General features: G+C 49.0%; 1 protein-coding gene across 1 annotated transcript in view; it reads right to left on the bottom strand.

The window, feature by feature from the left end:
• Positions 1-27,262, bottom strand: part of Synj2 (synaptojanin 2) — a 103,580-nt gene that overhangs the window by 60,128 nt on the left and 16,190 nt on the right. Inside the window, 1 exon segment of the mRNA XM_036169291.1 lies at positions 6,874-6,960. Within this exon segment, the coding sequence (XP_036025184.1) occupies positions 6,874-6,960 (87 nt within the window).

Here is a 27,262-nt window from a genome sequence, read left to right as displayed (position 1 = left end):
AGACGATGGAAGGCTTCGAGCAAAGAAGGACAGGTTATAAAGGGCCTGAGTAGAGAAACTGAGGTCTCTGGAAGAGTTCCAGAGCTGCTAAGCCTCTAAGGCCAAGGGTCTCAGACACCCAAGGCCTGGGAGCCATAACACAGGCTGCTCTGTCAAGGGCTGAAGAATCATGATGCCTAGGCCTGCCCACAAGCTTCAATGTCAGCTGCTGCAAAGGGCTAAGGAATCTGGATGACTTCCTGCAGGCCTACACGTTTTAAGACTTGTAGACAGACCAGACGGAAGGGTCCTGAGGCCAAAGCCTAGCATGACAGACAGCTGGAACACCAGAGGGCGCCACCTGCCGCTGCTCCCACCTTTCTGCTACCATCACTCAAGACTGTCCAACGCAGGCTACAAAGCCTCCAATGACTGGCACATGCAGAGCTGCTTCTCCTTGCCTGCCCACAACTTCTGTCTGGGTAGAGCAGAAGGATGCCTCCGGCTGCTTGGTAGCATCACATTTTGCAGAATATTCGGAGTGCTGATGGGGAAAAAGAAAACTGCTAGAACCTTCCTTACCAGTGTCCAGTGGATGCTTGTGACCTCCTGAGCAGGCTCTCCCCGAGCAGGTGGGCCTCCAGTCACACTCCCACCCTCCGTCCCTCAGACTCTCACTCTATCATAGCACCCTCTGTGCTCCGAGTCCTCCCCTGGTCACCCTCTTAATAACTGGCAGTTAACCAGTTTCTGGTTTCTCAAAATTGCCATCTTTTGTGGTGCCAAACTGACCAAACGGTATAAACGGTACAGTGTAAACAAAACATTTTGGTAAATCATCCCTTAACAGAAAATGTAAAGATGTGTTGTGAAGACGTTTTATAACGAGACAGTAAAACATTGGCTGGTGGAAGGGCAGTAGTTGGCACCATTTCCAGTCAGGATTTTCTTTTTTGAAGGTTTAGTGTGTGTGTGTGTGTGTGTGTGTGTGTGTGTGTGCGTGTGTGTGTGTTTGTGTCCAAAGACCAGAGGTGTCAGATCCCCTAGAGTCAGAATTACAGGCAGTTGTGAGCCATAAATGTGGGTTGCTGGGAACTGAACCTGGGTCCTCTGGAGCAGTACACACTCTTAACCACTGAGCCATCTCTCCAGTCCCTCTGTTTTCCATTTCTGTAGATGTAAACATGATACAAAACTGTCCATGTGGATGAATAGCTGGGAATAGAAAGCTTAAGTATAGAACTGTCACTCAATTCTTCAAGACCCTGAGTTGGTACTAGAGAAGAATTTTAAGTAATATCAGCAAAATGACTATTTAATGCTGACAGATTATATCCAATTAAGTTCTTCAGCTAGGAAAAAAGCAAACACATAGGCAGCCCCTGACTTACAAATGAATGGTACTGAGCCATTGACATGGATGACTTCAATAATACTGACAGCAACGTTTTTAAGTATGCCTTTGTGTGGCACCCTAGAGTTCATCACCTCCAGAGCAGAACACCATGGTAATATTCTGATGAGAGAAAATGACTATTAAAATGAAGGACGAACTGTGGGTCAGACACGGGCATATTCCTGAACAGCTCAGCTTCTAGGAAGAGCTGAGATCTAGGAGTGGTCTTTGGAGAAACCCACATATCTGTGTACCTTGGTGGTCACAGAGGAGCATGGACCTGTGGAACCCATGCTGGGCCATGGCCTCTCCTGGGCTTGCTCAGAGCAAGCCTGACTCTATTTTGGCCTGCCTCCATCCTACCATCCTTGATCAATGGTCCTTATTTGTGCTCCATGTGCTGTAGATTTTAAGAAAAGGTCCAGAATCAAGCCCAGCAGTAAACTGGTGGAGGTCACTGGCTCCTGCCCACCTGTCAGTGTGGTCTGGGCTCAAGACCAACAGAAGCTCACATTGTGGGTCAAAGCAAGGCTCATCCCTTGACTATAGAACCTGGGTTTTGCTTGTGAGAAGAACAATTTTCTGATACCAAGAAGCAAAGAGGTTCAGCATCTAGATTCAGCAAGGTCTCAGAAATGGCCAATGGAGGCCGAATTCAGGGTCTAAAAACCAGTGGGGATCTGATAGCAAGGTTACAGACCAAGCCTAGGTGGGGCTGTGGAGTCATGCTCCCCCTGAGGCTTGTTGGGGCCTCAGACAAGTTGCTTACCATTTCTAGGCCTCACAGTGGGACACAGCAGGGATTGAGGAGTGTCCCAATCTCTCCCCACTACTAGGCTCAGATCTAGATGCTGTGTGCCTCTATGGGGTGGTCTCCAATCCCTCTTCCCTTCCGTTTGCATAGCACAGAAGCAGTGCACTCAGGACTGCACTGTGGCTGGGCTCTCAGGGAGAGTACCTGTGCACTGTGATATCCAACACCACAGAGAAACTCTGAAATCATCCTTGACTAGCATATTTACACCAAAGAAATCAGCAGACACTATAGAACAGAGTCCCCACTCCCAGAGCTGGATGCCAAGCATTTGCCAACACACTCCTGGGTATGAGTATTAAAATAAATTATTCAGAGACTGACAATGGCCAGTCCATTTCGAGACTTGCTACATGGAGTGTCCTGAATTTCAAAAGATATCCTCTCCAGAGAAATCTCCTTCTGAAGTGACCTCTGTGAGCCTATATCGTGGCCATTCAAGGAAACAGCCACTGAAGCCACCAGCCTCGCCTATGGTCTTCTCAAAGTCCCTTTCACACTTGAACTGTGGCAGAAAAAAAAGAGTCAAGTGTCGGCAGAGCTTCTTAGGATATAGTGGGGGGATACAGGTTTCCTCCCTTCAGTCTCAGGATGGCCATTGTCCCCATATCATATCCTATCACATGACCAGCTTCCTTAGACTTTGAGGAGCACCCACAGATTTCAAGGCTATCATGTTCACGCCCTCATAAAGAACTCTTAAAAACTGTATGTGGGGCTAGTGAGCTGGCCCACTGGGTAAAGGCACTTACTGCCAAGCCTGGTGGGTGACCTGAGTTCAATTCCCAGGATTCACATGCTGAAAGGAGAGCACCAATCCCTGCAAGTTGATTCTGATTGCCACACTTATACCATGGTGTGTGTGTGTGTGTGTGTGTGTGTGTGTGTGTGTGTGTGTATACTGATTAAAAAACAAAACAAAACAAGAAAAACCCCAAAACCATCAACTGTGTAGGAGGGCTGGCAAGATGGTTCATCCAGTAAAAGTACTTGCCTCCATGCCTGATGACCTGGCCTGGTTTCATTTTTGTAGCTGTATTTAATACCATGACCAAAATCAACCTGGAGATGGGTTTATTATACTTTGCACTTAACAGGCCATCATTGAGGGGAGCTGAGGCAGGAACCTGGAGGCAGGAACTGATGCAGAGGCCATAGAGGAGTGTTGCACACCAGCTTGCTTCCCCTGGCTTGTTCAGCTCCTCTGCCCAAGGCCACCTGCCCGAAGACAGCAGTGCCCACAGTGGGCTAGGCCCTCTTACATCAGTCAGCAATCAAGAAAATACCCATGGACATTCCCACAGGCCAATCTGATGGAGACAATTCCTTAACTGAGATTCCTTCTTCCCAGATATATCCAGGTTGGGTCAAGTTGACCCAAAGTAACCAGCACATGACCTTAGTTCAGGTTCCTGCACAGTAGACGGAGAGAACCAACTCCTGCATGTTGTCGTTTAACCTGAACACAAATGCCGTGCGTGCGCACATGCACACACGCACGCACGCGCACAAAACAAATATGTAAATAAGTACATACAATATAAAAAAAAGTATTAGCTATGTGGGAGAGAGAGGAGGTAGTTTCTCTGTTTTTACAGATGAACAAGCAGTCCTAGAGAATGTAAGTACAGAAGTCAGTTGTGAAGAAGAGGCAGGAATCCAGGAGAACCTAGTGGAGAGTTTCCAGGGCTATTGTCTGCCAGTTCACAGGCTGTGCACTGCAGAGCTCCAGGAGACATAATCCATTGCAGGCTTGGGTTTGAATCGACCCTTGCAGTTTGGAAACAGTGAGGTCTTGAGAGTTCAGGTCAAGGGAGAACTGAACCCCTGGGACCATGGGGGCGGATTTTTTTTCTGCTATATCGTGTGTAAGCCAGCCAGCTCACAGCTAATCATGGGGGCTCCTACCCCTTCCTGCCGGCGGGAGCTCGGGAGGGGCTTTTATACCAACTCATGTTTCTCCGTTTCTAACACAAATGCCTGTTCTTCTTTTAAAGGGCTGAACTGTAACTTTGTCTGAATTGAAAGCCCAAGAGGAAACCATTAGAAGCCACACCCCACAGGGCATCATCCTCCAATGCCCCAAACACCCAAGATGAGAAGCACAGATGAAAATAATCCAGGTTGGGGAGACACAGGGTAAGTGAAGCTGGGTTCACGCCAGTGCTTTCTGAACATACCGAAGCGGGGTGGTGGAAAGTCTTGGTTTTAATCCTCCCATCTTTCAGATACACCAACACACTTTCCAGAATGTTCTGGCAGGAGACCACACAATCCCGGCATACTCAAAGTCACACTTCCTCACCAGGTCCAGACAGACCAGAAGTCAGCTCTGCAGGGGACTCTTGAAGGCAGTTTGGGGATCTGGGAGGACATCAGAAAGCATGCTGGAGGCTTCACTATACCCAAGCCTCCTGCTGATCAGGCACCCTGCTTGGCTGGCTGGTGTGGCCTGGCCCAACAGGAGGCTGTATCCACTCACTCCTCAGAGGGATAGTGGGGTGTAGTTGAGGAAAGAGGGTGGACAGAGCTGGCCAGCTTGGGGGCAGGGCATTTGGCCACTCCACTCCCTGCAGTGGACCCCAAAGATACCCAGGCTCATTCAGACAAGGATTCTTTTTTTTTTTTTTTTTTTAGTTTACCGAGACAGGGTTTCTCTGTAGTTTTGGAGCCTGTCCTGGACTAGCTCTGTAGACCAGGCTGGCCTCGAACTCACAGAGATCCACCTGCCTCTGCCTCCTGAGTGCTGGGATTACAGGCATGCGCCACCACCGCCTGGCCAGACAAGGATTCTTTATGGGTTGTTTACTGTCCTGCTCAGAACCAATGCCCAGTATCTGACCTCTGTGTATCTGAGCTCAGGAAAATCCCTGTCCTATGAGAAAGTGAAGGCATCATGTGCCACTTTCTGTTGCTGGACACCAGCCCCAACAGCAAGATACGGGAGGTCGATTGTGACGCCACGGGGCACATGTGTAAAATCGAGGTCCCACCTGAAAACAACTCAAACTGGTGCCAGTTACCACGCTTCCCTGAGTCCAAGTGTATTGTTCATTTGTGTTTCAAAAGCTGACAACTATACCTTTAAGATCAGACTGTGAACTCAGCCAAGTGCCAGGGTGTCACACCAGAGGTTACACCAGAGGAAAGGGACTGCAGAGGAGAGCCAGAGGGCAGCTTCCAGGCCTTCCCTTCTGTAGACGGGCAGGATGAGAATCAAGCCTGCCTCCTTGGAGGGCAGGCTAACACTAAAGCCATCAGATCACAGCACGGTGTAGAGCAAGCCTCACCCTGAGTAAGCCATCACCCTTACAATCCTCACAGTGGAAGATCAGGGCTCCAGGGGTCTACAACTTCAGAAATAGTCCACAGAGACAAAGCCCAGCCCAAACCTCATCTGCTCACATTCTCGTGGAAAAAAAAAGGGGGGGGAGCGTTTGAAGACAGCTGGACTTGCTGTGAATCCCAGCTGAACTCTTCACCCTAAGGTGAGTCAGGAAAATCTCTGAGCCTGTGTCCTTTCTTCTTTTCTGTAAACAGGGAGATGATGGTTATCGCATCACCTGATGCTAAAGACCGAACACATTAACCTGTGTCTAGTCTTTGGCACAAGACCAGCATCTAGTAAGTTCATTTTGTCATGTGAGTACCAAATATCTTTCCTAAAATTTCCGATTTGGAAACGAGGAGTGTAATCACCATATCTAGTTGGGGGGGGAGGGAGGGGCAACACCCCAGGGAGGGGCAACACCCCACCATAGAAATGACCCAGAAAACTAGTGGCGAGCATCTCCACGCTGTTTGGCCAGCCCTAAAACCCTCTCTGTGCAAACAGAGGCTGTGTGCTGCAGAGAAGTTTCACAAGCTCAGCTCAGGAAAAGCCCCCCGAGGCCTGAATTTGGAAGCCTCCCAGCCAATCCCATTAGGAATGTGACCTGTGCCCTGGCCTTGGCCGGGAAGACCACTGGATTCCAAAACTCGGCCTTTGATGATAGGTGGGACTGACCTAAAGCAGGCTCTCCTCACCTCGAGGAAGGAAAGAAGGACTGCAGGACAGGCGTGACCGAACTGTGGCAGCGGTGGCTGCCGCCGCCGCCGGCTCAGGGCAAGCAGAGCTGCCCACTGCTTCCTGTACGCTCGCTCCCTTTCGTCAGACCCATTCGGACGCAGTTTCCTTTCCTTTCTCCCTCACTCCCACGTAGAGTGTCGCAGTTTTCCTCTCCTGGCCACCCCCCCCCCCCCCCCCCCCGCCCCGTGCCTGCCCCCAGCCCTTCCTCTCTCCAGATGCACCCAGAACGTTCAGTGATGCTGCTTCAGGTGACGGCTTGAGCCATGGTCAAAGTCTACCTATCAGTCACACCTCAGAAGGCACATGCCTGCAAAGCACAAGCCTGACCACCTTGGAAAAACTTAGGTCCCAGAGACAACGGGGCAGGTCAACTTCCCGGCATCCAGGGCTGGAACCATGCCCTCCTCTAATCCAGACAGGTGACTATCAAGCTGCCGCCACCCCTCTCCCCCCCAACCCCCACCCCTCCCCTGCAAGGCCCCCGGAGGAGCAAGCTGAGAAACATAAAGCAACATCTTCAGAAATGAAAGTGGTTAACCGGAGTATCTAACTGGACGGCCTCCCCAGGCTAACCCCAGGGACTGCCCACAGCATGGAGCAGCCATGGATACTCACCAGATCTTAACCTCAGCTCCCCAAGGCAGCCATAGGCATCCGTCAGCTTGCCATACTGTCCTTTAATGACTTCCTTCTCTTCCGGAGCTGGGGGGTGGGGTGGGGAAGAGGAGGAGAAGAAACACATCAGAGAGACATCAGCAAGCAAGTGGCTCTGTTCACGCTTGTTCATTCACACTGCGCTTGCCAATCTGGCTCTCACCCACTCGAAAAAGGAAACGCAGACAATTGCACAGCCCACAGACACCATGTGTACAGGTTTTAGGATCTGAGAAATCCAGAGATGCAGAGATTCAGACCTTCCCACGGAAGGCTTGTTCTCTGGAAATGCTGGTGGCTTCCTGGGGGCAGGGGTGGGGATGAGGTGGGGGTGGAGAAGGTGCAGGGAGCCCTAGGGTGGCTGGTGATGCCAGGGCACCTTGGGTCTGGCCTGTTACATCACTCTTCACTGCACTGCACACACTCAGAACAGGGTGAGGTCTCATAATCCATGTGCAAGGCCTTTTCTTCTTATGTGCGGGCCACAGGAGCTTTATCTGGGAAATCCCCCAGATACCTACTTCTGCTAGGCATCATCAAAGCACAGGGGTTAGGATGACTCAGGGCTGGGGCAAGTGAGCCCCAAGGCAAACTGCAGACTTTGCCTGCTGGGTGACTAGCAACAATGTCAGTACCCAAACAATGACCCAGCCTGGCTCAGGAGCAAGAAGAAAGGGCACAGGGGCATCCATTGGGATGCTGTAGGCACCTCTGGTAATTCCAGGCGTGGGAGCCGGGCTACAGACCCTTCCTCATAGGAATGCGTCAACTGCACGGAGAATATACAAATCCGAACCCCTGTGATAACACTACACTACGTGAAAGAAGGGACCACTGAAGAGCTACAACAGCCCACTTGTATAAAATAGCCAGAGCAGGTGAACTCAGAGGCAGAGAGCAGACTACTCGTGGTTAGCAGGGGCTGAGCGTGGACCAAAGAGCATAGAGGTTTGCTAATGGAATCTCTGGTAAAGGGGGCAAAAGTACTCTACAATTACATTGTAGGGATGGTAAGATAACCCCTTAAACACTAAAATACTTTAAAAAAAAACATGGAATTATATACTTTTGGAAATCAGTTGTGTGGTATGTGAATTACCTTTCAATAAAGCTGGTATAAAAATCAACAACAAAGTAAGATGGCAGAGGGCACTAATTTTACTGGCATCTAGTTATTAAAGTATGAAAAACATTAGATATATTTTTCATTGTGTGTATGTGTGTGTTATATGCATGTATGTATATATATTTATATCACATGCATGCCTGGTGCCAGCAGCAGCCAGAAAAGAACATTGGATCCCCTGGAACTGAATTTATGGATGGTTGTAAGCCACCATGTGGGTGCTGGGAAGCAAACCCAGGTCCTGTACAAAAGAAACATGTGCTCTTAACTGCTGAGCCATCTCTCCAGCCCATAGTTAGAGAAATATTTTAAGGTTTGAGGTCCTTGCCTAGCATGTACAAGGTACTGGGTTTGAGCCCTAGCACTACAAAAAAATGTTTTAATATAGCAACATATATTCCCTATGGATAGTATCTTTTTTTTTTTTTTTTTTTTTTTTTTTTGAGACAGGGTTTCTCTGTGTAGCTTTGCACCTTTCCTAGATCTCACTCTGTAGACCAGGCTGGCCTCGAACTCACAGAGATCCGCCTGGTTCTGCCTCCCGAGTGCTGGGATTAAAGGTGTGCACCACCACCACCATTCGGCTAAAAAACTTAAGTTTACATTTATTTTATGGGGGCAGTGCATGCCACAGGACATATGTGGAAATCACAGGATAATCTCCAGGAGTGGTTCTCTTCTTCCACCAAGTAGGTTGGGGTTTGAATTCCGGCAGTCAGGGTTAGTGGCAGGTGCCTTCACCTGCTGAGCCATCTCATTGGCCTTATTAGCACCATCTTAAATAAAATCTAAACTGGGAGTGGAGGCTCACCCCTGTAATCCTAGCACTCAGGAGCTGAGACAAGAGGACTGCCAGTTCAAGGTCAGCCAGGCTGCAGAGGGAGTCCCTGCTTCAAAATAGCCAAGGTCACAATAATAATATTGCCAAAGAAACAAAACCCAGCAGGGCCTACTGATCACTTTGTTTCCAATAAGTAAAGAGAAAGATTTTTCAAGACTTCATGTGAGGCAGAAGTGACAGATGAGGGCTATGGGTAACAAGCTGATCTAGTTGCCTCCCTTCCTGAGGGCAGTCCTGGCTTTCAGTCACCAAGGATGAAAATAAAAGGTGGCCTTTTCTTGTCTAAGAGCTCCAGGCCCGCTCCCCTAAGACACAGAGGGTGAGAGCTAGCTGGACCTGCCTCTGCATCATCACCGAGGTGGGAAAAGAAGGAACTGTGGATTTGTCCTCCCAAGCACCAGGAGGGGGTCCCAGAGTCCAGCAATCTCCGGGAGGAACTGAGATTTCAGAAGGAAGCGTGTGGGGGGCGGGGGCAGCAGATGACACACTCATACGCCAGCCCTGAGTACAGACAAGATGGGAACAATCTGGCTCTCACGGCTTCCTGTCCTCTGACGATGTCCACCGAAAACAGGTGAGTCCGCAGAGCATTGACAAATGCCGTAAGCACAGAACTTAGCTTTAGCTGACAATTGTCCTGACACCCCCACTTCAAAAGAGCCACCACTCAGTCTCCAGAGCAGACTAGACTTCCCATCCCTCTCAACTGGTCCTCTAAAGAACACATACATCCATGAGACCACAGGTCCTTACAGGTTAGAAACATAAAACTGGGTCCAGTTCCAGAGCCACCTGCTTACTATGCCTCCCCCCTCTCTACTGCCCCCCCTTTTTCTCTAGTTGGCCCTGGAGTGGTGGCTTGAAAGAAAATGGCCCCCAAAAGGAACAGCACTATTAGGAGATGTGGCCTTGTTGGAGTAGGTGTGGCCTTGTTGGAGGAAGTGTGTCACTATGGAGGCAGGCTTTGAGGTCTCATACAAGCTCAAGCCACACCCTGTGTCTCAGACCACTTCTTGTTGCCTGCAAAGATGTAGGACACTTGGCTACTTCTCCAGCACCACGTCTGCCTGCATGCCACCATGTCACACCATGATGATAATGGATTAAACTTCTGAAAATGTAAGCCACTCCAATTGAATGTTTTCCTTTATAAGAATTTCCGTGGCCATAGTGTCTTTTCACAGCAACAGAAACACTAAGTCACAGTAGGAGGCCCTTGGTAGAACCTGCAATCCCTACCAAATAGGACACAAGGATTCCAGGCATGGTAGTTGGTGGGATGTGTACATCCAGAGTAGTCAGTAAGGTCAAAGTCAGACCTTCCATCTTTGCAGGCAGGATGGCACCAGGAGGCCTTTTGAAGATGAAGGCTGACCATCAATATGGCTGACATGCCAGTGATACCCTATTGTGCTTTGTTGCGTCAGGCAGCAGGGAGACTCAGTCCAGAACTGTCAACAGCCTGAGTTCTCCCCTTAGGGACACCCACTCAGGTAAAGCCAGAACCTTAGCTACGCCTGATGAAAAGAAATTCAGAGTGAAGCAAAGTTAGAGAATTTATTAGGTAAAGGTAAGGGCAAGTACATGTTTTAATAAAGCACAGGCATTTAGAGAGAAATTTTCTTAGGGAAAGAACAGAACACACTCAACCAAGACACAGAAAGAGCTTCTCAAATGGAAGAGTTGCATTTAGGTATCTTCCTGAAGGCTAGATAAATGATTTTGTAGCTTATAAGTCACATTACTCAGATGGTAGTTTTTTTACTTACTTACTTACTTACTTACTTACTTACTTACTTACTTACTTACTTACTTTATTCATTCATTCATTCATTCATTCATTTGGTTTTTTGAGACAGGGTTTATCTGTGTAGTTTTGATGCCTGTCCTGGAACTCACTCTGTATCCCAGGCTGGTCTCTAACACAGAGATCCACCTGGCTCTGCCTTCGGAGTGCTGGGATTAAAAACGTGCACCACCACCGCCCAGTTTAGAGGGTAATTTACAAGGTTTGCAGATTAAGCAATGCTGTGGGATAATGCTCTTGTACTCTGTAATGATTGGTCACTCAAACTGGTTTAATAAAACGCTGATTGGCCAATAGCCAGGCAGGAAGTGTAGGCAGGGCAACCAAACTAAGAATGCTGGGAAGAGGAAGGGCGGAGTCAGGAGTCGCCAGCCAGATGATGCAGAGGAAGCAAGATGAGAATGTTGTACTGAGAAAAGGTACCAAGCCACATAGCTAAACATAGATAAGAATTATAGGTTAATTTAAGTGTGAGAGTTAGTAATAAGCCTGAGTTACCGGCCGTGCATTTATAAGTATAATTAAGCCACCAAGTCAATTATTTGAGAAGCAGCTGCTGGGTACTTGGGAACAGGCAGGCAGGAGAGAAATGTCTGCTTACAAAGCAAAGTATAAGAAGTAAGTAAAGCTTAAAAATTAATCTAGCTTGTATTTCAATATGTATTTCTCATCTTATTAAAGAATTACCTTTTGTAGATGGCTCAGCAATTAGAGACACTTGCCACCAAGCCCAATGACCTGAGTTTGATCTCTGGGACCCACATGATAGAAGGGGAAAAAAAAACAACAGGAAGTTGTTCTCAGACCCCCCACATGTGTCATGGCATGTGGACACACTCACACACATACATACACGCATGCACACAAGCATGCCTGTATGTGCACACATGCACAAAATAATGTACTAAGGTTTATTTAAAAGCAATTACCGTTGGTAAGTTCAATTGTAACGTGGGTTTATAAGGTGTTGTTTAGATTTAGAGATGAGAAAAGAGTGCTAACATGGTAAACCGTAGTGGAGTACTGAGCTATGTCATCTTTTGAAAGCATCCCTGACAATACCTTAAGTATGAAAACTACCTTGGGTAAACTGGTCTCCGGTCACGTAGCCATAAATTCCTAAAGTAAACTATCCCCGGACCATAAATTCCTATATGATATGTGCCTGGCTCAAGGATATGAGAACTGCCTGACCACTTAGTTGCTCCCTCTCCCCTCTTCTATAAACGCTTGCCTGCTGCAGATGGCCACAGCTGCCTTTCTGTATCCATCACAGTTGTGGTTCCTACGTTTGAAAACTCAAATTGGAGGTGGCGGCTGCTTCCCACTTGTCTGGGACAGCCTTGCTGGCTGTGAATCAAGGCTCCATCTACTACAGCAGGCTTCTCAGGGTTTTTTTTTCAGGTACCCCACAACAAAACTCAAGGCTACAGATATTCTAGCCTCTGTAAGTATAGTCTGTTGTTTTAATATTCTTGTTAGAGGTGCAGAAAAATAAACACTCTGTCTTCGGACAGTTTAGATCTTATCGTCTCTATTGAAGCTCCTGAGTCAGGGCTTCTCTTTTCTTCCGTATCCTTTTGCTTTTCTCTTATACACAGCTCTCATTCCTTGTGGCTGTTCCCTTTATGATACCAGGATGGCTAGAGACAAGTACTGTGGCTGTGCTCCTGAGGAAGTCAAGGTCAGGGTCCCATGACCACTCCCCAAGTCAAGGGTTGTCATCAGTCCATAACTTTGCCGTCCATGTGTCTCTGTTTAAAGACAGACACCTTATTGAATGTGCATTGTTGATTCAGTCACATTGAACACACACTCACCAGCACAAGGCGCCCAATCAGAATAAAGCTTATTATACACAAGTGATTTTCTCTAATGGCTGCACTGCCTCCTTGCACAGAACTATGCTGGGTGGTGCCACAGCACCGGGCTGAGAGCCAGTTACTTTTATTTATTTTTTATTTTAGGTGTACGGGAATCTTGCCTGCACAGGTGTCTGTGCACCACTTGTGTGTGTGGTGCCTGCAGAGGCCAGAAGAAGGCACTGGATCCCCTGGAACCTAGAGTTACAGACAGTTGTCAGCTGCCATGTGGGTGCTGGAACTCAAACCCAGGTTCTCTTAACTGCTAAAACCATTTCTCCAGTCCCCTGAGGGGCCATTTAAAAAATGTGAAGTAAGGGGTCAGCAAGATGGCTCAGTGGGTAAAGGCACTTGCCGCCAAACCTGACAACATGCGTTCAATCCCTGGAAACCACATGGTAGGAGAGGACCTACTTCCACGAGTGGACCTCTGACTTCCACGGGAGCACCTACACACATACACGCAACACAAATGGATAAATAAGCTGGAGAGATGGCTCAGCATTTAAGGACACGGGTTCTATTCCTAGCACAGCAGCTCACAACTGCCTACAACTCTAGTTCTAGAGGACCAATGTTCCTCTGGTCTCCATGGCTACTGCATGCATGTGGCACCCAGACATACACACAGGCAAAACACCCATACACATAGAAATAATAAATAAAAATTTAAAAACAAAATGTGACATCACCAACAAAATGTACAAGCTGCATCATTAAATAAGTCACCCAGAGAGACACTTGCTCTCAAAGCCAGACAAGAAGTCAGAGTTGCATCCTTCTTCAACATTAGCTGGGAACACGTGCAATAGGGAATCACATGTTTGCCACTCACTCTGCCCCATGCACAGATGACCTCAAAAATGCCATTGTCATCATGTGTAGGGTCACAACACAATTGAGACAGCTGGGGGAATCTGTAAGTGTAGAATGTGCAAATGATGAGGAGCCACTGAATGTAGTTCCAGAGCTTGGCAAAGCCCAGGAGGAGTCTGGCAGGAAAACAGCCATCCACCCTCAGTGTGTATTTATTACTAACAGGGCTCCCAGCCTGGGATGGCAGGGGATGTCCCTGGCAGCCACAGAGACCTCAAGGGATCGCTGTGGGAAGCTATACAATCACTGAAATTATATGTAAATTTTTATGGCTAGGAGCCACAGACTCTCACGGAGATTTCTGCCATTGTAACATGAATTGCTGAACAGTCTTATTAGTTAAAAAAAACCCAGAGCCAGGTATTGGGGTAAAAGCTGAAAGATCAGAGAAACAGAACAAGCCACAGCCAACATCACCTCGCCAACTCCTCAGCTGATCCTGTTTCCTCAGACTGGAAGCCTCTGAGTCCTCACCAAAAGTGTCTCTGCTAACTGCTGCTAAAAAGCTTCTAGTTTCTGGTCCTCACACCTTATATACCTTTTTTCTTCCAGCCATCACTTCCTGGGATTAAAGGTGTGAGTCCTTCCCAAGCAAAGACATGAAATCTCAAATCCTGGGATTAAAGGCATGTGCCACCAATGGCTGGCTGTTTCCAGTATGGCCTTGAACTCACAGAGATCCAGACAGATCTCTGCCTCCCAAGTGATAGTATTAAGGGTGTGTGCCACCACTGTCCGGCCTCTATGTCTAGCTGGCTCTGTCCTCTGATCCCCAGATAAGTTTTATTTGTTAGAGCACAAATAAAATATCACCACATGCCATCACAAAGATTAAGAATCAGCTCAATGAGTTAATTTCTCCCAAATTTGACTGAGTATTATTTTTAAGGAGTGAGCAAAGCAGCCTAAGTTGTGATTAATGAAATCATAGGTCCCTCTGAGACTAGTTGGCACTGGACCCTACAGCTAAGTAGACTCCACTGGCATTTTGAGGGGCTGCTTGCAGCAGGTAAGGCATTTGTAAAATTGGGGTCTCAGTCCCTTAGAAGGGGACTGGGAACCACAGACACACCCTTTACACCACCTGACCCAATCAACCCTGGCAGTCAGAAAAAGTGGCATCGTACTTAGCAAGTGAAGGTATTCTAGAGAGAAACATGCTCTTCTCTTTGGCTGCCAGACTATTGCAACCATGGTCCCCAAAGAACTAGAATGTCCCCAGGAATCTCATGCTCTGGGAGGAGGGGAAGGATAAAGCCTGAGGCCAGCCAAAGGAGCAATTTACCTCTCAGAAAGAAATGTCACAGTTCTGACAACCACCAGGCCAGGCCAGGAGACCATCTAGGATGACTTGTGAAGCACAGGGCCACACCTTGACCAGGATTGCACAGTTGAGCATATCTCTTGCCCTCTGTTGAAATTCCAGGCTCATGGACTTGGGGGCCACTGGATCTCTTTGCCTTCTTCCCAACCCAGCTTCATTGATGATACCTCCAGCTAGGTCTCACAGGCAGGCCACATGTCCAGAAATGAACTTAAGGTAGGCTCTAGAAGGATTTCTGGCAGTTGGATAAAAGCTAGCATCCCTCAGGAACTTGTGAAATGAGTTTTCTGTACCCCAAAAGGAGTCATTTCCCTGCCTCTGGCAGAAAAGACATATGGTTACCTGTGGGGTCTATCTGCCTATCAAAGCTGACGCTGGCCTTTGGGAATCCCTCAGTATCACAAGCACCTGTTACACATTTCAAAGTCCATGTTAGCATCCAGGCCTTCCCATCCCCCATCTATTCTTCCTTATAATCCACATGATTTGTCCACCCTATTCATTCATTCTATCTGACTGTCTGCCTGTCTGTCTTAGGGTTTTAATTGCTATGAAGAGACACCATGACCACGGCAACTCTTATAAAGAAAAATTTCACTGGGGTGGCTCGCTTACAGTTTCAGAGGTTCAGTCCATTATCATCATGACGGGGAGCATGGCAGCGTGCAGGCAGACATGGCGCTGAAGCCATGAGCCCTACATCTTGCAAGCAACAGGAAGTCAACTGAAAGTCACACTGAGGGAAGCTTGAGCAAAAGAGACCTCAAAGCCCACCCCACAGTGACACACTTCCTCCAAGGCCGCACCCACTTCAACAGGCCACATCTCCTAATAGTGCCACTCCATTTGGGGACCATTTTCTTTCAAACCACCACATTACCTATCTTTCTACCTTTCTACCTGCCTATCTATCACTATCCTCTTGCTCTCCCGCTCTGCTCCATTCTCTCTCTTGCTATCTCACTATCTCCACTATTCTCTCCCACTCTCTAGCTTCCCTGGACCTGGCCACGCCCAGTCTACTTCTTTCTTTCTCCCCCACCCTTGCACATACATCTGCTTTTTACTATGGCTTGCCCCTGTGATTGCTGTATTGAGGAGAGGTGGCCCAGGTTATCAGGGCTATCAGAACCCAGGCATGGGTCTATTTAATCCCATCCGTCCTTGATGGCCTCCATTGCAGCTATATCAAGTGGTCAAGTGGTTTCAGAGGTTCAGAGAGATCACACAATCTCTCAAAGCTGAAGATCAGCATCCCACAGTGGGAATCACTGCGTGAATGGAGGTATCTGCAGGACTTCTCCTTCACGAAGCTTTTGGAGCCAGTCTGGGGGCTTCCTTCCCCTCTATTTCAGTCCAGCGACAGCAGCGCCAACTTCTGCCTTCATCTTCCCGGCTCATTCTCTCTCCCCTCTTCTGGCTGCTTCTTGCATCCTTTAAGAGCTACCTAGACAGGTGCACACCTCACAAGGTCCCCAGTCTATCTGCACAGCCCTACAGAGTCATTGGCCCACAACCACCACCAATAAGGAGTAAGATACCTCCCATGTACAGATTCAAGGTTAACATGTGGATGTCTGCTATCCCAGTGGTTAGGGTCAGAGTCTGGGCCCTGGCAGCCCAAAGGACCTACCTGTCCTCCAATGTCCAATCCAAGAAATAAGTCATAGTAAAAACTATTTATTCATGTGGTCACATACCCTTAAATTCATCTTAGGGCTCCAATGTGGGGTTTAAGTGTAAACAGGGAGCAAGAAGGTATGTATAACTAAATAGCCCTGATCAAAGTCTAGCCCCATGCTTCAGCGGCCTGTCATTGTCTGCTGCCAATGACCCGACATTTCGTCAGAACTGTGCGAAATGTCCAAGGGACAAGTTCCTCTGGTTGGCGCCAAGCTTCAACTTTTTCCTTGTTCCAGAATGACGTCCCTGGGGAAACTGCAGTTTCCGAGGCCTATTGTGTCAACAGTCTGACAGTTAATGGGGAGACACAGGTCTCTCTCTAGAATACCCTCATTTTCCACAGCAACAGTTACACTTCTTCAGGACCCACACATGGACACCAACGTGTGCTCCCAAGTCTTCTTCCTGCCTCTGCTGCACATTCAGGAAAGGGGTATGTGTTGGGGGGGCACGTCCCTTCATCCAGAATGCTCACTGGTAAAGAGTGGGTATTGTCATGAGCCTAAGGAGTCTCCAGGAGAGACTCCTACTCTGGAGCTGTAGACCCCGGTCTCATCAGGAGAAGTGGGGGCCCGACATGCAGCGCTAACCCTGGCTCCTTCCACTGTCCTCCCAGGTTCTAGGTGTAGCCAGAGCCAGGACGAGGGGTAGAAAGGGACAGCTCTCCACGGAGAAGTGCAATAAATAATCCTGACACCAACAGCAAACGCTTCAACTCCAGCAGTTTTACCAAGCCTTTGACACAGACCCCAAGAGTCATCTAGCACTCACTTTGTTCACCACCAAACAAAGGGACCTTTGTGCATTCATTCAGCTCCGTAAATAAACCTAAGCAGATCGAACAAAGGGCAGGAAACTGCTCAACAAAGTGATATAGGGTCCAGTCCACACTTTGGCGGGTGGGGAGGTGGCCCAGGAGAAGCCCAGGAAGCCACACTGACCTGTGGCCCCGTGGACTCAGCATCAGACATGGGGCGGGCAGGTGAGTTAAACAAACACAGCTTGACACAGCTTTTTGCTATTATTTTTTAAACTAACAAAACCCAGCAGGGCTGCCTTGTTCCCTCCAGTCCTGTCAATTATTGACTCCCCAATGAAAACAGCTTTGTCGCTCACTTACTGCTCTGACAACTCAAAACAGGTCTGACCTCTGTGGCTACCACCATTATATGTGAAGCACCCACTTCCCATCACAAACTGACTAACCCTAAACAAATTAGGAGGCTTGAAACAACAAACACATCCCCTCTCACAGATGCGGCAATGAAAGTGAATTAAATCAAGGTGAGTTTGGGGTCTTCCAGAAGAGGGTCCCGCCTCATCCAGTTCCTGATGGCTCCTAAGTCTCAGTCAGTCTCTGCCTCACGTGGCTCTCTTCTACTTAATGCCCCTGTCCTGATATGTCACATGACTCCAGCAGTTACACTGGATGATGGGTTCAACCTACTCCAACTCAGCTTCATCTACCCTATGTCAGTGAAGTGCTGCTGTGGTTTGTGTTGGTTCTTTAGTCTCCAGGCTGTTGTTCCTATCAGGAGGAAGAAAGTGGGACCCTGAGGAAGAAGAGTCTCATTGTTATCAAACTTGGAGGTCGCAGCATGAGCTTCAAGTCAGGTTTGGCCACCCATCCTCAATAAACTAAAAGAGCCAAGTTAATAATGGAAAGTAGAGGGGCTGGAGAGATGGCTCAGAGGTTAAGAGCACTGACTGCTCTTCCAGAGGTCCTGAGTTCAATTCCCAGCACCCACATGGTGGCTCACAACCTTCTGTAATGAGATCTGGCACTTTCTTCTGTGTACATAATAAATAAATAAATAAATAAACAAACAAATAAATAAATAAATAAATCTTTAAAAAAAGAATAAACTGTGCTAATAAGTCAAAGTAACAATGAAGTTTTTTTTTTTTTTTTTTTTTTAAAAAAAAAAAGGAAAGTATAAAGCAGGCTTATTTAAAAAGCTATCTTGGGAAGAGGGACCAAGAGATCTAGTGACTCCCTCACCCCCTACCCCTCCCACTCCCCCCACTCCCCCTGCCACCCCTCTCCAAAAAAAAAAAAGTCCATCTCAATCTCCTTTTAGGGGTCCTGAAGTGAGTACCGTTTGAACAGAGGGCTGAGGATGAGCACATCTCAGCAGTTCTGGTCAAGGTGTGCTCCTGCCCAGCACCAGCACATCACTGGGCTTCACTCTCCTCCTGTAGGGTGGGCTGACAAGTTGTTGGAACGGTGCGGAGTGTCTTTCAGGGAGGCAAGGGCCCCCTGCCCCCCACACCCACACACACATACCCAACTCTTTTCTCCTCCCAGCATGAGATGCCCATTTCTTTAGAGTCCACTGTTCGATTAGTCTGATCGTCGGATTGAGAGACCTGTCTCTTTAGAGCATCTTCATCTCTGCCGGGCCAGTTAGACTACGAGCTGAGCAGTTGAGTGCCACCACACGCCTCCTCCAGGATGTTCTGCCTAAGAGCAATGGAGTCAAGCCAGATGGCTGAAACCCCTAAAGGCATGTGTCGGGAATAAACCATTCCCCTTTAAGCTGGCTCTTTGGGATACTTGGTCACAGGGACACAAGGATGACCAACACAGGTCTCATTCCGAGGTACTGGTGCCTGGGACTCACAATGAATCTTTTAGGGGCCACTGCTCAGTCCCTATACTCGGTAACCTTCTTGCTTGGGGAGACCCTCCCCCAAGCATGGCTCTCCATGAACCTCTTTCCTCCGTCCATGCACCCTACCTCCAGAGTGTAACACCCTCGCTGCTCCTGCTGCACAATGCCTGTCCTCAGACGTCTGACTTCCCAGTACCTTGTCCAGAGTCACCCCACACCCTTCTTGTGCCCAGGCAACTCCATTTTCCTAAGAGGGCTGATGGAAAAAGAAAGCCTTTTCTCTTGAACATACAGATGGCATTTCACATGTCTACAAGCACCAGATAGGTAGTGAATGAGCACAGCTACTGAGTGGGGCCATATGTGGCAGAGAACAAGCCTCCCCTAGGTAGGGACAGACTGACAATTGCAGCCGGTGGCCAACAGGTGGGTATGTCAGCCAGAGTCTGCCAAGATGAAAATGTCCAAGAGTAATAGGACATTCCTGAGTGTTCAGTGTTGGCAACCAATCCCCATTTATTTCAAGCAGCAATGGGTGAGTGCACACACCTGCAGGCTGCCTATCCACAATGTCTGCCTCTCCTGACCTCATGTCTCGAAAACAGATGGCACATCCTGTTCTCCACACCTTCTGTCAAATTTCCTCTGGGTTCTCCCACATGGGAACACTTTGCTTCCCCGACCTGGCCACAACCAACCAGGCTGTGAGGGTAAGCTCTACTTTTTCAGCCCTTGTCCTCTCATGGTGATCCTCCACGAACCCATGTCTGAGTGCTAAATGGCTGTGTCTGGTGGGTTCTAGGCAAAGGGACAGTGAACCAGACAAAGATCATCCACAGCAGAGTGGATCTAAGGCATGCCCATGTCAGTAGCCAGGAAGGAACCTGAGCGATGCATGGATGGGTAAAGGCAGGAGAGGGCAGACCTGGTAGAGATAAAGAGCCCAGGAGCTAAGGCACCCCACAGGCACAGGGCAGAGACCACCAGGTCCCAACATGGACAACCAGCTGAATAAGCACAGGGTTGATGGGCGGTTCCCACACTGTGGGCAGAGAGAGACTCCTTTGGGAGTTGAATGGCCCTTTCACAGGGGTCACCTAAGATCATGGGAAATATCAGACATTTACATTACGATTCATAACAGCAGCAAAATTACAGCTATGAAGTAGCAACAAAAATAATTTTGTGGTTGGGGGTCACCACACCATGAGGAATTATGTTAAAGGGTTGCAGTGGTAGGAAGGTTGAGAACTGCTGGTGTAGATCAACAGTGACACCAGACGAGGTGGAAAAGTTAAACAGGAAGTGGGAAATAAATGAAATCTCAATTTGGTCTGAAATAATAATTTCACTACGAAGGCAGCATTTGAAGACAGATCTGACAAAGTGAGAGAGAGGGATGATCCAAGAGAGGGTGGATGACCACCACAGGCCAAGAAGAGACTCTACGAAAGCCCCAAGGCAGAGCCATTCCTGACATACAGGACCAGCCAGGAGGCCAGGGGCGAAAGCTCACAGAGGAAACAGAAGAGCCATCATAGTCTCATGGGCCATAAAAGACCTGTGGTTTCCAAGTGAGATGAGACCACTGCAGGGTTTCCAGGGCGTGGACAGCACACAGGAACAGAGGCGTGCTGGCGGTGGTTCAGGGACTGGCGTCAGTGAGAATTCTCCCCCGATGGCCTCAATGTTCTCAGTGCAACAGGAGCCCAGCTGTCAGTGAGGGGTAAGGGTGGCAGGGGACAAAGCAGAGAAGGATGGAAGACTGACTGAGGAGGCAACTTGACCCAAGGATTGTGAGCTGAACATGAGACCCACTGTCTTCGTTAGGGTTCCTATTGCTGTGCAGAGACATCATGACCATAGCAACTCTTATAAGGAAAACATTAAACTGCGGAGGCTCACTTACAGTTCAGAGGTTCAGTCCATTATCATCATGGTGGGAAGCAAGGCAGTATGCAGGCAGACATGGTGCTAGAGAAGGAGCTCAGAGTTCTTATATCTTGTCTCATAGGCAACAGGAAGTGGTCTAAGACACTGGGCAGAGCTTGAGGAAACATGAGATCTCACCTCCACACTGACAGACTTCCTTCAACAAGGCCACACCTACTCCAATGAAGCCATACCTCGGAAGAATGCCACTCCCTTAGGGGGCCATTTTCTTTCCAACCACCATACCCCCTCAAATTGGCAAAGTGGTAGGTATTTCAATAAACTTCCAACCTCGGAAACAGTACAGACATGAATGACAGGAATTAATCAGGGACCAGGCTTGGCTAAGTGTGTGGGACCAGGAAGGGGCAGAGGAGGGAGGGGCATAGTGCAGGGCTGATCTCTGCCCTGGTAAAGAAAAGAGGAGGTAGAGGCCCTTGGGTGGGAGACTGTGAAAGATAAAGGTTCAAGGGGTCTCCAACCCAGCCAGAGGGGCCAAAGATGGCAGCAGGTAGGGAACAAAGGACAGCCAACCAAGACAGAGCTGGGAAGAGTCTAACAGGGACAACAGAGGTCCCAGGAGGTGGCTGTGGGAAGTCAGGGCATAGAGGGACATTCTCAGTAGGGAACAAGGTCCGAAGAAGGGTCACCAACACGGAGAATGAAGACACTAAGCATGGAGACATGACTCATCTGAAGAAGTGACAAAGGTAAGGAGGGCCACAGCAGCAAAGGGGCTGAGGCTGGGGCATGCAGCCTCGCCATGAGTGAAGTCCTAGCGTGAACAGCTCTGTCTAAAATGACTTCTCTGTGGGTTGACTTTGGGTCCTGTTTCTCTGGCAACCTGAGAGATGTTGTCGATGTCTCTCAATATGGTTTATGCTAAAACTTGTTCTCCACAGTTAAAAAGTTGTGAGGAAGTCCAGGTGAGCTACAAGAAAAGGGACCGGGCCACAAGGGCCACTTGCAAACCAGAGGAGACCCCGGGAGTGCCATGCTTGTGCAATTCCAAGGGATCAACAATTCATCCTAAGCACAATAAGTGTGCATCCTCGGGATTCTGGTTGCCAGGATACAGCTCTGGGGCGAGAGCATCCTGGGGTAGGGGCTAGCCTGGGTGGGGATGGTTAGTCCCTCATCTGTAGCTAGCTTCTCATCTTGGGAAGGACCAGGCCAGTCCAGCCATGTTCCTAGGAAGCAAACAGCCAAGCCAGGTCCACAGTAGTCAAAGAGAAGTCACTCTTTCTATATTTTCCACAATCACATCCTATAAGGAATTGCCAGCAAAGTCCTTCCCACAGGTTAGAAAAATAAGCTGTTAACTGAATGTTGCAGCCAGCCCGAGACTGAAGGGCCACTCAGACCACATTCCTGGGCATGATATGACACCACTTTCTTGGGTTTCAGGGTCTCAGGAGGACACATGGACTCTGTTCATGTGTGGACGCCGAGTTCAGCGGTGACTGTTCCTTCCCAGTTACCAGGCACTGAAGCCTCTCTTACAATGGTTTCTCTGGGGGCACAGAGAGGCTGCGGGAAGGGTTGCTAAGCACAGTGGAAATCAAAACATCTGTTTGAAACAGAAGCTGAGGCCAAGACAAAAGCCAACCAGCCAGACAGTCAGCTGCTGAGACACATTCCTGTCTTCCCCGCTGCCTCTCCCTAACTGAAGGTCCAGGCCACAGAGAGCTCTGGAGAGAAGAACATCAAAAAAGCACCAGCTAAGCCAGCAAATGCCCAACCCCTCACCAGCTGTGTGGATGTCTCAGCCCAGAGGGACAGGAAAGCAAGCAGTCTCCTACAGCCATAGTTGGGACAGGTCTGGACAGGGGACCTTTCCCCCCACATTCTCTACCACCCTCCTACCTCCCTACTTCCAACCCCACCCCAGCCCTTCGAAGATAACGTTAGCTTGGATGAGCTGACTAGGTCAAAAGGGTTTAACCAGCTCCATACAAGGTAGCTGGGGTGCAGGGTTAACCAGCGCTTGGGAATCCGGGTGGGGGGGGGCGGCGGGAAAGAGAGGCAATGTGCACCTTAAAAGAACCAACAACCTGACACAGAACTGGCCAAGAAGAGAACTCAGGCCTGAGCTGCTGAGGATCCCAGCTTACACAGAGCAGTGGATCCCAACAGGGACAAGAAGGAAAGAGGTATACACTCCTTTCTCCGTGTGTGCTCGGCCTCTAGAGATACAGGGGATCTTCTGGAACAGTGTGCTATGACTGGACCACCTACTCCTGGAACAGGTCTTCAATCAGTCCTTCTTCACACAAGAGCTCCTTCACTTGAATCCCAACCAACTGCAGACCCACTGGGTCCCCAGGCCTCGGCCTGGCAAATGGAAGCTCGGCTCTTACCCACTCTTCCAGTTTGTCCATCATTTCTTCCAGAACCAGCCAAACTGGTTCCTGGGTTCTCCCCCACCTCTTCCTTACTGGGGTGGCCCTGCCCTGAAGTCCCCTGCCACCTGGAGCCTGCACAAGAACATTCTCACTCACCCCCTGAGAAGCCATGGGCTGTGTTCCACCCGGGCCTCCTTGTCCTGCATGAGACAGTCAGGAGCTGTAGAGAACCCAAGCAGAGGGAGGGAGAGTCCCGGGTCCTGATCACACTTCAGCTCACAGGCTCCTCCATGCTGCCATGGGCCAGCTCTGGGTGCTAAGGAGGCACTGCCAGAGACAGTGAGGAAGGATAATGACGTGTTTGGAGGCCAAGGAAGGAAAGTGGTTGAGGAGCTGAGGTGATAAACAGGCTGGAAGATTCCACAGGGCAGATGTCCCTGGGGCCCTGATGAAAGATTTCAGGGGTGTGGCAAGGGCAGTATCCTGGCTGGGTCAGCTTCCAGAGAAGCCAGCACTGCGTACGCAGACAAGACAGTACCTCAGATATCACTCAGGCCCACGGCACCCTCACAAGGGGACCTGGGAAATGAGCTGGGGGTTGAGGGGTCAGGATGAGCTTTCCCAGCAGCCTCTGGTGTCAAGGTGGGGGTTAGGAAGGAAAGGTGAGTCTGTGGGAGCAAGAGTTGAAAAGATGGGGGAATGGTGGTCATTGGGCACACAGGGCCGAGCTGGTGAACAGCTCTCTCTTAACTACTTCCTTTTCTCCGTGAAGCAGGAAGCATATTGATTAGGTGAGAGAGGAGGTGTGGCTGCCTTGGGAAGACTGAGGTCCACGTACAGTCAAATCACCAACCCACAGCACTGGAAATGACTGGAGGTATTTTCCTTCCTGGCCTCGTTGGGCAATGTGAGATGTTGGGTACAGAGATTCAGAGGTCTGGACTTGTTCCTGGCTGGGCACTTTGCTGGCAGACAAGGGCAGTGTTCAAAGTCAGCGGTCATGGATGTGTGCAGGAACCCAGGCAAGACAGGGAGAAGAGATGGAGCAGGGTAGGGAATGCTATATCTAGGCCTTGGTGGGCTACAGATCACTAACTGGGGTAAGGATAGAAGAGGGCAGAGGACAGGGGAGCCTGAAACAGAGCTTTGGAGGGGGGAATCTGCCTAGCTTGAACTAGCTCTCCGGGTGAGGTGGTCACGGATGCTAGCAGAGGAGGCAGAGCATGCTCTAAAAATGACTTCACCTAGGATGGGGACCAAAGGGGAGAAGACCAGGGAATGATGTATGTGGTCACAAGGAGGACCCTCCTTAGAAGTGTCAGCTCCCAGAGTCTTCCAGCAGAGCAGTGAGTGACAAGGACACCTACATGCCTCCAGCCCACCTGACAGAGCAGAGCAGCCTCAAGAGAAGGCCTCGTTTGGAGACATGTACACAGCTGAAGGATTACTTTGAAGGGTGGGATGGCTGTGTGGGGCTTTGCTGAAGATAGGATGTGGCTCCAGAAGGCTGATGGACCAGCCAAGCAACCCCCCTAAAAGTCTGTCTTCTATAATTCTAGCCCCAAATCCAGAAAACAGCACAATTCTTTCCTTGGGTTTCTCTGATTGTGATGATAAAGCTATGTGAAGTAGGAGTATGATCAGATATGCTCATCCAGGTTGATATGCTGTGAAGACCACCTGTGAGCCACAGCCAGGGTCTCAGGAGACATACTGGCTCAATGACCAGGCGAGATGCAGACACAGATGCATGTGCCTTATCCACATCCCCACCCATGCCATCTTTCAGACTCTTGTGATCCCTTTCTCCATCAGAGCCGTTGAAATGAACAAGCCTGTCTACTTGCAGAGATTCTGAGCAACATCAGAATACTCTTGCTATTTCCCCAAAAGGACAAGAAAAGTCCTGGGATAACCCTAGTTCCCACCACCTCTTCCAGTTTCAAACTCCTTCCTCTAACTAACTTGCCAAAGGCTCCCTGTGACTAGTTAGCACTCTCCTTGAACAGAACGGCCTCTAGGCTGTGTCAGAACCTGGCCATAGATTGCTTAATTGTGTCTGAGCAGACTTCCCAAACCACACCCCCCCCAAGGATACTGCATACCCTGACATGTACTGTGTGTCTTATGAACTGAAGATAACCAGGATATAAGAAGCATTGAGGGAGAGATATATTATTGCAGGGCCTTGGAATAAGGGAACATTTGGCAAGCAGGGCTTGGTGTCTTCTGCCAGTGGAATCCTTGGTTCTGAGGGTGGTTCTCTGGGGTGAGCGGACTGTTCGTCTCTGATGCCTGTCACAGATTCCTACCTGAGGGCCTGCTTTGTCCTTTCCAATCATGGCCTTTTCAGAAAGAAAGCCCACCCCAGCCCTGCACACTACAGACCCCCCATAGACTCCTGCCACTTCCACACCTGCTCCAGGATAGAGCTCATGCCCCAAGCACCTGCCCTGATATTCCCAGCCTAATGCTTGCACCTCAAGCTTGTGACTAGAACCTAAAAAAGGTAAGTCCAGCCTGGGCTTGTCTAGAAACCTCCAGGACCCACCCAGGGAGCCAGTACAAGTGAGAACCTAATGTCCTGGGGTGGGGGAGGGAGGCAGGCCCTGGGTGGGGGGAAACAGGTGTGAAGGCACAGCTGCAAGCCCAGGTGGGCTGGGTGACTGGCAGAGCATGCTGGCAGCCACCTTCCATGTGACTCACAGGAGAGCCAAAGATCAGTGAGGCCAGAGCAGGGCGGCGACTCGGTCTTCACCCTTGCAACTGATGAGGCTCCAGAGCCATGCCAGGCAGAGCTGGCTGTGCCAGCTCCATTGTTATGGCCGTTTGTTCATCTCCTTTTGAGAATCGGTTATTATTCTCTACTGTCCATCTGTCGTCCTCTGTGATCTCAAGGCATTCTTGGATGCCAGGATGATCGGCTCTTGGGCCCGTTCTGAGCCGCTAAGGGCTGCAGATTCTTTCTGGGTATTGCTTATTGTCTAACACTTATGGCATCCTGTCACACAGTACAGTGTGAAACTTTTGTGTAGTCAAATCTATCAGCATGACCCAGGCGGGGAGACAAACGTACTCTGTCCTCCCCAGCACGTATGTGGGAAAATCCACAGAGACGCACACTCAGTGTCTATTTTACTATCTGTATATTTCAACAAAGTATTTCTCAGATCTTTCTGGCTTTCTGTATGGCCTCTGAATTTTATACTTTTTAAAATTCCATACCATAAAACTGGAAAGGCATCTCCAATATTCTTTTCTAGTGTTTTGGAAGCCATGTTTCTTAAAATAGTTAATAAGAACTGATCTATTTCTGAAAGCTCTTACCTATTCTGTAATTGATTTATTTTAATGTCTGTTTTAACATAAGGGTGTTAACATAACTCAGTGTCTGTATGGGTAGGTATGGCCAAAGGCTCAACAAAATCTTTTCTTCCTTCAATATAAGCCTTGGACGTCTGTCTAACCCTGAACCTGGTGCTGTGGTTTGGATCCAGTTTGTTCCCTAAAGGCTTATATGCTGGAAGCCTGGTTCCAATGAGGCAGTGCTGAGAAGCAGTGGAAACTGGAAGAGGTGGGGCCTAGCAGGAAGTGACTGGTGGTGACTTCACTGGGGGATTAATGCTGGTCTGAAGGTACAGGTAGATTCCCTTAAGAATGACAGTGAAGTGAACTGGTATGAAAGAGAAAGCCTGATTTCTCTCCCAGGTTTCCTCCTTCCTCTCTTGACATATAATTTTGCACTCTCTCTGTCTGTCTCTGTCTGTCTGTCTCTCTCTTACACACACACACACACACACACACACACACACACACACACACACACCCTGCCTGCTGATACTATCTACCCCATGGTCCTCATTATAGGTTTAGGACCCCCCCCCCCGAATTGTGAGCTAAATAAACACCTCTTTTCTTTATAAAAATGCTATCCTCGGG

Source organism: Onychomys torridus, chromosome 19 (assembly GCF_903995425.1).
Source record: "Onychomys torridus chromosome 19, mOncTor1.1, whole genome shotgun sequence".
Lineage (NCBI taxonomy): Eukaryota > Metazoa > Chordata > Mammalia > Rodentia > Cricetidae > Onychomys > Onychomys torridus.
The sequence above is the reverse complement of the archived record's forward strand: the minus strand, read 5'-3'. Positions and strand labels throughout refer to the sequence as shown.